The sequence below is a fragment of the Hemitrygon akajei genome, chromosome 2 (genome assembly GCF_048418815.1).
Source record: "Hemitrygon akajei chromosome 2, sHemAka1.3, whole genome shotgun sequence".
NCBI classification, from domain to species: Eukaryota; Metazoa; Chordata; class Chondrichthyes; order Myliobatiformes; family Dasyatidae; genus Hemitrygon; species Hemitrygon akajei.
This window is the reverse complement of record NC_133125.1, coordinates 30300112-30313384: the sequence shown is the minus strand read 5'-3', so window position 1 is coordinate 30313384 and position 13273 is coordinate 30300112. Positions and strand designations below refer to the sequence as shown.

The 13273-nt window shown below is 39.1% G+C and overlaps 1 protein-coding gene across 1 annotated transcript in view; it reads left to right on the top strand.

Moving 5' to 3' along the window:
* cep120 (centrosomal protein 120) overlaps positions 1–13273 on the top strand; it is a 92479-nt gene that overhangs the window by 56841 nt on the left and 22365 nt on the right. Inside the window, exon 19 of the mRNA XM_073069497.1 lies at positions 6939–7037. Coding sequence (XP_072925598.1) covers positions 6939–7037 — 99 coding nt within the window. The remainder of the gene's footprint in view (positions 1–6938; positions 7038–13273) is intronic.

The window sequence follows — 13273 nt, the reverse complement described above, 5'->3', positions numbered from 1 at the left end:
TGAGCAGGTGAAAATCCACATTCAAGTGGAGTACTGCAATAGGCTAACAAAGCTTTATAAAAATCACCTCCACTATCTTTTGCCTTGTGCATCAGTTTCTTGACAATTCCTACCGACTTCTCAACTAATCCATTGGACTGAGGGAAAAATGGACTAGATGTTGTATGAACAAAGCCCCATTCATGAGCAAAATGTCCCATGCATTCACCATTGAATTGTGGACCATTGTCTGTGAAAATGTCATCAGGTACACCATGTCTGGAAAATAACTGATTTCATGCATTTAATTACATTCTCTGCAGTTGTTCTGCTCAGACCGCACACCAGGATACAATGAGTAGTAATCTGTTATTAGTAGATAATCTTTGTTGTCAGTTACAAAAAGATCAACGCCTACCTTCTGATAAAGTCATCTGAAGACTAGGATGTGGATGCAGTGGCTCCTCAGGGTTGCTAGGTTGGTGTTTAAGGCATATTTGACAAGATGACACCAATTCTGCAATTTCTTGATCCATCCTGGGCCAAAATGTCACTTCCCATGCCCTTTTACATTTTTCAATACCTAGGTGGCCTTCATGAATTTTCCCAAGCATTTTTTTTCGGGGACTTCTAGAAATCACAATTCTGCTACCTTTGTACAATATCCCATCCACAACAGCCAGTTCTGATCTGTGGTTCCAATATTCTTGTACTTCTGAGGTACAGTCATGCTTATTATCTGGCCATCCATCCATCTCCACTTGTATTACCTGACTGAGAATTTTTTGTCTTTCTCTGTCTCGACGCAGCATTTCCAACTTTTTGGGAGCAACAGGTTCAGTCTCTGATCATATCAACAAATGCCTGAACATCAACAGCGTCCCTGTGACTGTCTTTTGTTGTTGGATCTGGAAAGTGTGTCAGCCGTGTACATGAATTTTCCAAATGTGTTTGACACATTCAGTGCATATCTTTGCTATTTGATCATCATTCGCTGAATTCGCAAAGGACAGTCACTTAAAGGTTTGTGAAACAATGTAATCAGTTTCAGCATCAATAGATTGCCCTGACACAAACTGATGAAATCTTGCAAGCAAACATAATGCTGAGCAAAATAAAAACACAATGCTGGCAGAACTCAGCAGGCCAGACAGCATCTATGTGAGGAGGTAGTGATGACGTTTCGGGCTGAAACCCTTCATTAGGAGTGAAGTAACATGGGATGGTCAAGGGGGGATAAGAAGTGGGGGGAGGGATAAAGTAGAGAGCTAGGAAGTGATAGGCTGGAGGGAAATGGGCTAGGGGGAAGGTGGAGAATTATGGGAAATAAAAGAGAAAGAAAGGTAGGGCTGGGGGCAGATTATAGTGAGGGGGGAAAAAAGAGAGAGAAAGAGAACCAGACTAAAATAATAGATAGGGATGGGGGTAAGGGGGGCAGGGGTATCAACGGAGGTCTGTGAGTTGAATGTTCATGCCGGCAGGTAGGAGGCTACCCAGGCGGGAGATAAGGTATTGCTCCATCGACCTGCGTGTGGCCTCATCTTGACAGTAGAGGAGGCTATGGACAGACATGTTGGAGTGGGAGTGGTCTGTGGAATTAAGTGTGTGGCCACAGGGAGATCCCGCCACTGCTGGAGGACTGAGCGCCGGTGTTCGGCGAAACGGTCTCCCAGTCTGCGGCGAGTCTCCCCAATTTATAAATAGCCACATCAGGAGCACCGGATCGCCCCAGTTGACTCGCAGGTGAAGTAGTGCCTCACCTGAAAGGACTGTCTGGGGCCTGGGATGGTGGTGAGGGAAGAAGTGTGGGGGCAGGTGTAGCACTTCTTCCGTTTGCAGGGATGAGTGCCTGGAGGGAGGTCGGTGGGGAGGGATGGGGGGATGAATGGACAAGGGAATCGCGTAGGGAGTGATCCTTGCGAAAAGCCGAGAGTAGGGGGGAGGGGAAGATGTGGCTGGTGGTGGGATCACGTAGGAGGTGGCGGAAGTTACGGAGCATTATACGTTGGATCTGTAGGCTGGTAGGGTGATAGGTGAGGACCAGGGGGACTCTATCCCTGGTGGGCTGGCGGGGGGATGGGGTGAGGGCTGAGGTGTGTGAAATACGGGAGACGCGATGGAGGGCAGAGTTGATAGTGGACGAAGGGAAGCCCCTTTCTTTAAAAAAGGAAGACATTTCCTTTGTCCTAGAATGAAGGGCCTCATCCTGAGAGCAGATGCGGCGGAGGAATTGAGAGAAAGGGAGACGGTGGGAGGAGGAATAGTCTAGGTAGCTGTGGGAGTTAGTAGGTTTGTAGTAGACGTCGGTGGATAGGCTAATAGGTGGATAATGCTGAGCAATTCTTTTTCAATTTGGACACACCTTGTTTCTGGATCAGATAATGAACGAGATGCATATGCCACTGGTAGCCATTCCTTATCATGTTTCTGGAATAATACTGTCCCTAAGCCTGCCTGAGATGCATCACATGAGATTTTGATGGGTCTCTCAGCATCATAGAATTTCAACGCAGTTTCTTTAGTGAGCACTTTCTTGAGATTTTGTCATGCCTTCTCCTGTTCATGATTCCAGCTCCGTTCGTTTTTCTTTTCTGTTAGCTGCCTCAATGGAGTAAGCTGTTCCAAAAGATTTCCCATGTAGTTGACCATTCCCATGAACCTTTGAACATCCTTTTTACATTGAGGTCTTGGCATGTTTTCAATAGCAGAAACCTTCAATGGATCAGGACACACACCCTCATTGCTGATGATATCACCCACTAAAGTAAGTTCAGTCACTCCTAGCTAATGTTTGTCTTTATTCAACTTCAGGTTTGCCTTGCGTGTTGCCTCAAAGACTTGTCTGAGTCTGGTGTCATGCTCTTGTTAAGATGATCCCCAAACAATAATATCATCCATGGAAGTATCCACGCCCTCAGTGTGCTCATATAGCATGTGAATGGTTTTTATGGTACACTTCAGGAGCTGATGCAATTCAAACGGAAGCCAAAGAACACAATATCTGGCAAAAAGAGTGTTGAAGGTACACTACTTTGAACTCGGTTCATCTAGTTTAAGTTGCCAGAATACAGAGGATGCATCTAATTTACTAAAGTACTTTGCATTAGCAAACTGTGACATAATTTCTTCAGGAGTAGGCAATTTGAAATGCTTTCTTTTAATGGCTCAATTCAAGTCTGTTGGATCTAAGCAAATCCTGAGTTTTCCATTTTTCTTATCAACAATGACAAGCGAATTGACCCATTCAGTCGGTTCATCAATTTTTTTTATGACTCCCAGTCTTTCCATTCTGTCAAGCTCTGTTCTCAGTTGATGGCATAATGCAAAAGGCACTTTTCTATATGGATGTACTACGGGTGGCACTGTGTTGTCAATTTTAATCGTGTGCTGTCCTGGAAGACAACCAAGCCCTTTGAAGTCCTTATACTCTTTCATCAAGTCACTGTATTTTGATTCTATGTCACTGTCCAGTACTAACACTTTTCACCAAATTCAGTCTCTCACAGGCAGATAAACCGAGTATTAACCGTACATTCCTTGGCATCACCGCAAATGAAAGCGTGTGCATAATATTTTTGTGTGATACTTTTGCCACATATGTTCCTTTAACTTGGATGTCTGTATCTGAATACCCAGTCACTTTTATATTTGTCTTATGTAACTTTGGTGTTGGCTTTAATGCATTAAACTCAGATTCTGCAAGAATATTTGCTTGTGCTCCAGTATCAGGTTTAAACAGAATATTGTTTTGGTTCAGTTGCAGTGGAATAGTCCAGTCACTCATACTTTGTTTTCACAAAGCACAGCTATATAAAACTCCTCAAGTTCATTTTCAAGCACTGCATTTATTTGTTTTATTTTCTTTCTACTTCTGCAACAGTGTGAAAAGTGATTACTCATACCGGACTCATTGCACATTTTCCCATACGCTGGACACTGTTTCGGCAGATGTTGCTGATAACAGCAATCACATTGCTTTGTTCTCTCAGATGACGTCTTGCTCTTTCTTGTTTTTGTTGTCGTTTTATTATTTTTTTCTAATATGTTCACGCTTGTCTACGTCGCAGCTGACGTCGCGTTCTCTGAAGCTTTGCAGAACCTCAAAGCTTTTTCCAAGTCTAAGTCTTGTTCTCTTGACAGTCTTTCTCTCAGACCATTATCTAGAATGCCACAAACAATTCTGTCTTTAATGAGAGTGTCTGTCAGCTCGCCAGACTCGCATGTTTTACTCTGGTGTCTCAACTCAGCAACATATTGATCAATAGTTCCACTAGCTGTCTGCGTACATGTCAAAAATTTATGCCGCTCATACGTCACATTATGGTTCGGTATACAAAATGCTTCAAATTTGTCCATTATCGATTTTAACTTTAAATTATCTCCATTTTCAATAAATAAATGATTATATACCTCAACTGCATCGTCACCTATTACGTGGAGTAGAAGCGCAGCTTTTGTTTTTTCTGGTTTTTTATCCCCTTCAATTGCTGATAAATACAATTCAAAACACTGCTGAAATTTTCTCCAGTTCTCAACTACGTTCCCAGACAATTGAAGTGTCGATGGAGGCTGCAAACCTTCCATTTGTAAAACTGTTAGCAACACCAAAACAGTTCGAACTCTTTTTTCAGAAAATTATTTTCAACTCTCCCATGTTAGGAAATGTATTATTCTTCCAGACCGACTTCTGACACCATGTTGTGTTCTTTATATTAATACATACCGTGGGTTACTAATAAAGAAACATCTTCTGGAAGAAATAGAACTTTTATTTAACAACAACCACAACATGTTTACAACGCAATGTTTACTTGATCTTTCTATCATTTCTGTGCATGCTCAGAACTCTCTCCAATCAACGTTCTTACAAGTCATATCACCACAACTTTAGCCAATGATTTGGATGTAGCCAGTGAAAAGTAAGGTTCTGCACCGGATTGCCATGGCGTGCTTCTGAAATTATCTGTTCGAAGGCCTTTTACATTAATTACATTGTCTGATGTAATTAGAGACAGTTCTAAACAGTTTAAAAATTGATAAAAATATCTTTTTTTAACAGAAAATAATAAATTTAAGTGTGCTTATGTTTTGGAAATTAATAAAATATAAAGAAGATTTGAAATAACAAAAATCAAACCACATACTATTTTAATGAAAGTCAACTACTATTTCATGTGAGAAACACCAGCAATGGCCAATGTGCAACTTGAGGACCAGCCATGGCATTTGTCCAGCACCACAGAGAGATGCTACAGAAAGTCGCTATATTTGATAACAAGTCCAAGGTTGGATGACAGGTCTCTGCAGATTTGCCAACTAGCTGTCATCACAATGCAGTCCGGTAGTTAACACTGAAATACTTCATTTGACTGTTTTATTAAACAAAGCTCGTTCATTAATACCAAACTTAGTCAGCTAAACTTGATAAGTAAATCATTAAATTACCAGAAAGATTTGGTACTTGGATACTTACATGTTGGGTTATGAAATTTTTATTTTCCTTGAAATTTCTAAACATTTGAATTTTCAATGGTATTCTGTGAATGAAAATCAGGATGGTTATTTTGGATTCCTCTTCAGGTTAAACATGGGGAATTTGCATGATGTTTTAAATAGTTATTTCATATCAATTGCTTCAAAACTAGAATTGTGAAATGATTTTGCTTTGAAGTAATGACAGTATTTCAGATGAAACTACCATGTTTACCTTTCTAGGTTACAATAGATACACTCAATGTTGCTTGTCTGACACGTCTAGAATACAAAAAGTCTATTTGCATGTTCCAAGGGGAAGGAAACATGCCAATGATTACTTGTAAACAACATGAATAATAGATGTCAAGTATGGTATATTCATTCCCCCAGCAGTTCCACATTTAAAAGGAAATGCATCTCTTGAACCAAATATGTACTGAAATTTCTATGGTACCAAAATACTACTACATCTTTCCCCTCTTTAATTTCTACATCACTTCAGTATTTTGAAAATGGAAGTATTATTTCCTGAATCTGCACGTTACCCTGCTCTCCCACTTCTTCAGCGGCCATGGTTGAATCTTCCACTGTTCCTTTGTTGTTCCCTTTCTTGAGCCTCGACTGCATGCTTTGCTCTTATCCTCTAGCTGCCTTAATTTATTTACTTTTCTTGGAAGCTTCACATGTGATGCATTTCCAGATTTCATTACTGGATAGAACCAAGAATTAATTCAGAAGGCAAACAACAATACAAGTTGCACTGATTCTTCCGGTCCTGATAGTAATACAAAGTAATTTTTTATACACATCAATGAAATAAATCTATTTTGAGATGATATTGTTTTGGTTGACCATACTGAGTCCAGAAATAAGACTTGCTTCTGGCACAGTGGTCATTTAAAAAAAAATCAATAGTTACTGAATATCAAATCCATTTGGAAATGTTGCCATCATCAAAGCTGTGACCAAAAGTGGGCATGGTATTTCATTTGGGATAAAAAGAATTTCATTTCAGTTTAGGCCACCTGGAAAATAGGAGAGTGAATTGCAGGTTCAGGAAGAAACACCTCAAATTAATGGTTTGTGTTTTTTTTAATCATACACTAAGCATTAAACACTATTATGAAGTATCTGTCGTCAGAGATTGCTAATTGCCTCATATAGATCAATAGAAAATAGTGAAAATGACTGGCATTTTTCAGGATTCTGTGCTGTATCTCAATAAATAAGTAAATCTGGAATGTTAACATTTGGAGCTCTAAGTACAAATGAAACTAATAATAGTCCTTTTGTTTTAATATGTTCAGCTGTCTGAAATTAAAAGAAATCCATCCAAAGTGAAATTTAAACAAAACAGCTTCTTGAATAAGAAACATTCCCTTTTTGCAGATTAGTGGATATTTGAAAGGGTTATTAAATTGTCAATCATTTTTTGTGATAGTATTACAATACTTTAAAAAATTTTGTCCTCACCTTTTTATTAGGTGGAACTTGAAAGGAAATTGGAGTCAGCCACAAAATCCAAACTGCATTATAAACAACAGTGGGGGCGAGCCTTGAAAGAATTGGCACGCTTGAAACAGGTAACATATCTATCATTTCTTCCAGTGATAACTGAAATGATCACATAACATAGTTGACATTTGACTTCCATATTTGAAGTCAAAATGATCTTTTTACATGTTTGTGTTCTATTCATATCTTTGTATATAAACTTGTCAATTCTTTTACCATAAATACTCAAGTTAATTGACCTTCCCTTTCTGTTTGCCATGAAGTCAGTTATACATTTAGAAGTCAAATAAAACAACTAAAATCTTCCCCCGCCCCCATCCCCATTCAGAATATGGTTTCTCATAGCAACTGAACTGTTAAATGGTTTGGATAGATACTTATTTGCAATAATTATTTGTCACCATCAGAAGTAATTAACTATGAAGAGTTTCAGGCTTCAACTGTTAATTCGGAGTTTTCTTGGTGCTAACTGGCAGAGTTTATCTTACAAAGGCTGAAACACTTTAGAATAGGCATACATCAATAAATTTCAGAAAAAAATGCTCTTCTATTAAAGATGGTACATGGAATATTACTGATTTCTGAGTCAGTAATATTTGTGCAATTCTCAAGTAAGTTTTTTTAATATTAAGAGTGTTTAGATTTCTGGATCAAATGTTTAAATCCTTTATATATAGAGATGCATAAGATTTAGTTTCTGTGCACCATCACATTGACATTAAAACTGATGGATGTACTTGAGCATGGTTAAGTTTTCTGGCGTTTCAGTTTAGATTTTTAAAAAAAAATGTCAGATGGTCTATACTACATTACTAAGGTTATGCTAAATTACCCTCACCTACCACAATAGCTGTCGGTTAGCTATTTCTGGCATTACCATTTTAGTATAGGAAATTAAAAATCAACTCTCAGTTTTGCTCCTGATGTTCCTTGTGGGTTCTTCGTGCAAAAGGAGGTCAGAAGGTAATCAAGATTTGGCAGCCCTCCTGCTTTTGCTGCATTGTTCAGGAAGGAATCTCTTGCGTGCAGGGAATAATACAGCATGGAAGCACTGATTGGCAGGGAAGAAAGGGAGCCTTTTCTGGTTGGCTGCTGGTGACTAGAGGTGTTCCACAGGGGTCTGTGTTGGCACCAATTCTTTTTACATTATATGTCAATGATTTGAATGATGGAATTGAGGGTTTTGTTGCAAGGTTTGCAGACAATATGAAGATAGGTGGAGGCGGCAGGTGGTTTTGAGGAAATAGGCTACAGAAGAACGTAGACAGATTAGGCAAATGGGCAAATAAGTGGCAGATGGAATATGATGTTGGGAAGTCTATAACAAACCTGGCTATTGTTCTTGATTCAGATTGGGTTTTAAATCTCACATAAAGAAAGTGACCAGAGCAATATTTCTACACTTACTGCAAATATTGCAAAAGTATGTCTGTTTCTGTCACATAATGATGCTGAAAGACTAATTCATGCCTTTATATCAAATAGACTAGATTACTGGAATGCATTTTACTTGCCTTTCAAAGCAATCTATCGACAAACTACAATTCATTCAGAATGCCGCTACTAGACTTAAAAACCAGGAAGAGGAAGCATATCATTCCTGTCCTAACTATTCTGCATTGGTTTTCTGTACTTTTTAGGAATGATTTTAAAGTTATCTTGTTTTTAAGTTTTCAGTGATCTGGGTCCAGAGTATGTCATGGAATTTGCTTTATAATCCTTCTTCAGCTCTCAGGTCTTCTTTCACTGGTCTCTCAAATTTAAGCAATCTCCTACAAAAGATAATTGGCAGGTCAGCTTTTTTTTAATCTCTGCTTCTAAACTGTGGAACTCAATACCTAAAACTGTAAGTGATGTAAACAACGCACACAAACTCTGCCCTGATGAAGAGTCTCAGCCCAAAAAGTCAACTGTACTCTTCCATAGATGCCTGACCTGCTAAGTTCCTCCAGTGTGTTGCTTGGATTTCCAGCATCTGTAGATTTTCTCTTGTTTGTGAAGGGTTACAGACTCAGTTGACAGCTTAATGCCAGCTTAAAACTTGTTTATTTAACCTTGCTTTGAACTAACATCTTTCTGTCTTTTATTTTCCTGTTTGCACTTTATCCTATTGTAAAGCACTTTGAACTACATCATTTGTATGAAAAGTGCTCTATAAATAAGCTGTTATTATTATTAAGTGCAATCTTGTCAATGGCTTGTATAACTACAGTATAATGTTCCTACTCCTAAACTTGATTGTCTTGATTGATAAAGAGCATTCTACTAAATGCCTTTTTCACCAGCATGTGTAGTTGTGCAAACACTTTCAGTGAATTGTGCAGTTATATTCTCAATTATAATTTCCAGTTATAATAATTGGCAGTCCCCTGCTAGTTACTGTATAAGTCCTTCCTTGGTTTGACTGTCCAAAATACATCATCTCACACTCATCTGAGTTGAAAAGCATTTGCCATTCCTCAGTCTATCACCATAACTGATCAAGATCTCTTTGTAATTCATTGTAACCTGCTGCTCTATCAATAGGACCCCTGATCGTGCCATATACATTCAGATCCAAATCATTTACATAAGTAATGAATAAGAGATCCCAAACACTGACTCCTCAGGCACCCAACTTGTCACGGGCCTCCAGTTGGTGAATCAACCTTCAACCGTCACCCCTGCTTTCCATCATCAAGCCAAATCTGAATCAATCTGATAGTTCCCCCTGAATCCCATGCAATTCAGACTTTCCATACCAGCTTGCCATGTGGGTCTCATCAAAGGCTAAAGTGCAAATAGACAACATCCACTCTGCTGCCTTCATGTATTTCCTTAACTACCCCTTTATAAAACTCCAAACTATTCAAATGATGACAGATCTTGTTCTTCAAAATTCCCTCCAGTAACTTCTGTAAAACTGAAGTCAGGCTCACCAGCCTATAGTTCCATGCCCTGTCCTTGCTACCCTTCTTGAACAATGGAACAATTTTAACCACCCTCCAGTGCCTAGAACTTTGCCAGTGGTTAACAACAAAGCAATTATCTCTACCAAGCCCTCTTATGATTTCTTCCCTGACTTCCCATGAGGTCTGGGGATGCATTTGGTCTGTACTTGGATTTGCCCACCTAATGTGCTTCAAGGCTGCAAGTACCTCTTTCTTCATAATATGCATATTATCCCAAGACTTCACTACTTCTTGCCCTCATTTCTTTGCTATCCATGATATTCTCCTTAGTAAACACTGAAGAGAAATAGATATTTAAAAATCTCGGCCATTTCCTGAGACTCCTCATAACGACAGTCCTAATGGCCTTTAAGAGGACCTAGTCTCTCCCTCATCATTCTTTAACTGTTAATACACTTGAAGAACCTCTTTGGATTGCCTTTAACTTTGCCTGACAAATCAATCTCATACCCTCTTTTTGGCCTCCTGATTTACCTCTTAAATTTTTTATTTGGGAAGAAATTCATTTCGTACCCAGCTGCCTAAGCAAGATGTACACTTCCTTACATCATTAAGGGCCCCCATCACCTCTTCTCATTGCTGCCATCACGGAGAAGGTACATGAGCCTCAAGGCACACACTCAATGATTCAAGAACTTCTACCCCTCTGCAATCAGATTTCTGAATGGACATTGAACCCATGAACAGTACCTTGCAGTTTTTTGTAATTATGTATTGCAGTGTACTGCTCCCATTTGACAGCAAATTTCATGACATATGCCAGTGCCATTAAACTTGATTCTGATTCTATTTCCTTATCAGAGCCTCTGTCTCATCAGTCAGGGTTCCCTGAACTTTGTATGTCTAACCTTCACCCTAACGGGAGCATGCTGCTCCTGGTCTCTTGATATGACCCTTTTAAAAGCCTCCAAATTGCTAACTTTCTATCGCCCAGTTAACTCCAGCTAGATCCTGCCTTAAAGATGGCTGTGCTCCAAGTGAGCAAATGGACCTGTTCTGTCTTTCTTTATAACTAATGTACTTTAAAACCAATAGAACTGTTGATGGCCACTTGTTACTTGACCTGCTTCATTTCTTAAGAAGAGCTCCAGTATTGCTATTTCCCAGGTAGGTTTCACTATATGTTGCATGAGGAAACTGCCTTGGATACACCGCACAAATTCCACCCTATCCAGGCACTTTACACTCTGGGTGACCCAGGCAATTGAAATCTCCCATTAGCAGTACCCTACTATTCTCAAAACTGCTGACCGTTGGGATGTCTATAATAAGGCCCTATGAAATGACAATTTTCTTCTAATTTTTACGTTCTACCCAAACGGCCTTATTAAATGATCCTTCAAGAATATCCTGTAAGTACTGCTGATGTATCCTCCCTTATCAAAAGGACAACAGCTCTTCCATTAGAAAAACACTGCATTAAGTAAAAGATAAAGATCTCGATCATGCATTGAAAGAATGGATTTGTCAGCGCTGGAGTGAACATGTGCTTCTTAATGGCACGGTGATCGTGAAACAAACAAAGATCTATCACCACAAATTGAAAATTGATGGTAGTAGTGAATCCTTAAAAATACAATATACCTTTTAATCAAAAAAATGGTATTGTAGATGGAGACATGTTATAGTTTCATTATGTTAATGGTATGTAATAAATTTTACCGTTATGTGTGATGAACAACTGTAAGGTAAAAACTACTTGTCAGCAGCACTTAAATTTAGAGTTGGAAATGATGGTAATTCCAAGCTTTCTCATTGTATATTCCAAAATCCAAAAAAAATTGAAATCCAAAACACTTCCAGCCCCAAGTATTTCAGATAAAGGTTACTTAACCTGTATCACTTAGCTCAAAAACTGGGGTTGAGCAGTAGCATGTGGAATTTAATCCATACAAGTGTGAGGTAATGTTCCCTCTAAGGTGTGCAAGTGTGTGCACGCACACATCTTTTGCTACCAGCGAACAAAGGAATTTAAACTACATACAAAAGGTTGTCACCCTTTACCTTGTTGGCATGTTAAGTATATTTCACGAGCTGTACACCGTGAAACTGTATTTCACGATGTGTACACTGATGTGGATGGTGTTGACAACATGGAGTATGCAATGATTTGTCTGCAGATTTTAGAACTGGCTTATTTATACTGTTTTTATTGAAGAAATTATTGATTCACTATGCCGAATTCCAAAGGAGCAAAGGGGCGTGAAGTGCCAAAGTACTGCTTCTTCATGTAAAGTGGAATGGTTTAAGGAAACAGTAGAAACTGCTACACTGAAAGCTACATTGAAATGTACAATACAGAAACTGGTGTTGCCTGCATGTATTGCCGGGATGCAAAAGTTGCTGGAGAATTTGCAAGTGGATATTTGAAAACATGACTTTTTAAAGTGTCATTTACCAAGCAGATAATATTTTGGGCAGTGTGCAAAAGTTTCAGCAAGAAAATCCTTCATTACCCATTACAGGCCTGCTGTGTATGTTTTGTGAGAGTGCAGATGAACAAGATTGAAAATGATCGAACCCAGAAGAGATCAAAGTTCTTATTAGCAGCGTTTTGCTAGCTTTTAAAATGAATAACTATCTGTATAAAGTTCAGTGCACAGATGTTGTTGTCACTGGGCAAAGAATTGCACAGTTCAAGATTTTTGCACACCCTTGTCATTACAAATTAGAGGGAACATTAGTGTGAGGCGATGCACTTTGTGAAATTATAATGCCAAGGAATTTAAAGTGGCTGACCTCTCTCCACCTTTGATCTCCTGATGAGAATTGGCTCATGGAACTTCAGTTTTCTCAACGCACACAAAATGCTGGCCGAACTCAGCAGGCCAGGCAGCATCTATGGAAAAAAGTACAGTCGACATTTCGGGCCTAAATGTCCTGCCGAAGGGTTTCGGGCCTGAAATGTCAACTGTGCTTTTTCCCTTAAATGCTGCCTGGCCTGCTGAGTTCCTCCAGCTTTTTGTGTTGTTGCTTGGATTTCCAGCATCTGCAGATTTTCTCTTGTTTCTCCAGTTTCCTCATCCTGTTGTCAATGTCAGTTCTTTGATTTTGCTGACATTGAGTGAGAGGTGGTTGTGGCACCATTTAGCCAGATTTTTAATCTCTCTCCTATGTGTTGATTTGTTATCACCTTTGGATTGGCCCCAAGCAGAAGTGTCATCAGCAAATTCAAATATGGCATTGGAGCTGCAGTTAGCATCACAGTCATAAGTATAAAGCAAGTAGAGTAGGATGCTAAGCATACGGCTTTGTGGTACACCTCTGCTAATGGAGATTGTGAAGGAGAAGTTGCCAAGACAAGCTTGAATCCTTGTTTCAAAAAAATCATGTTCAATTGACCACTGCAGCAC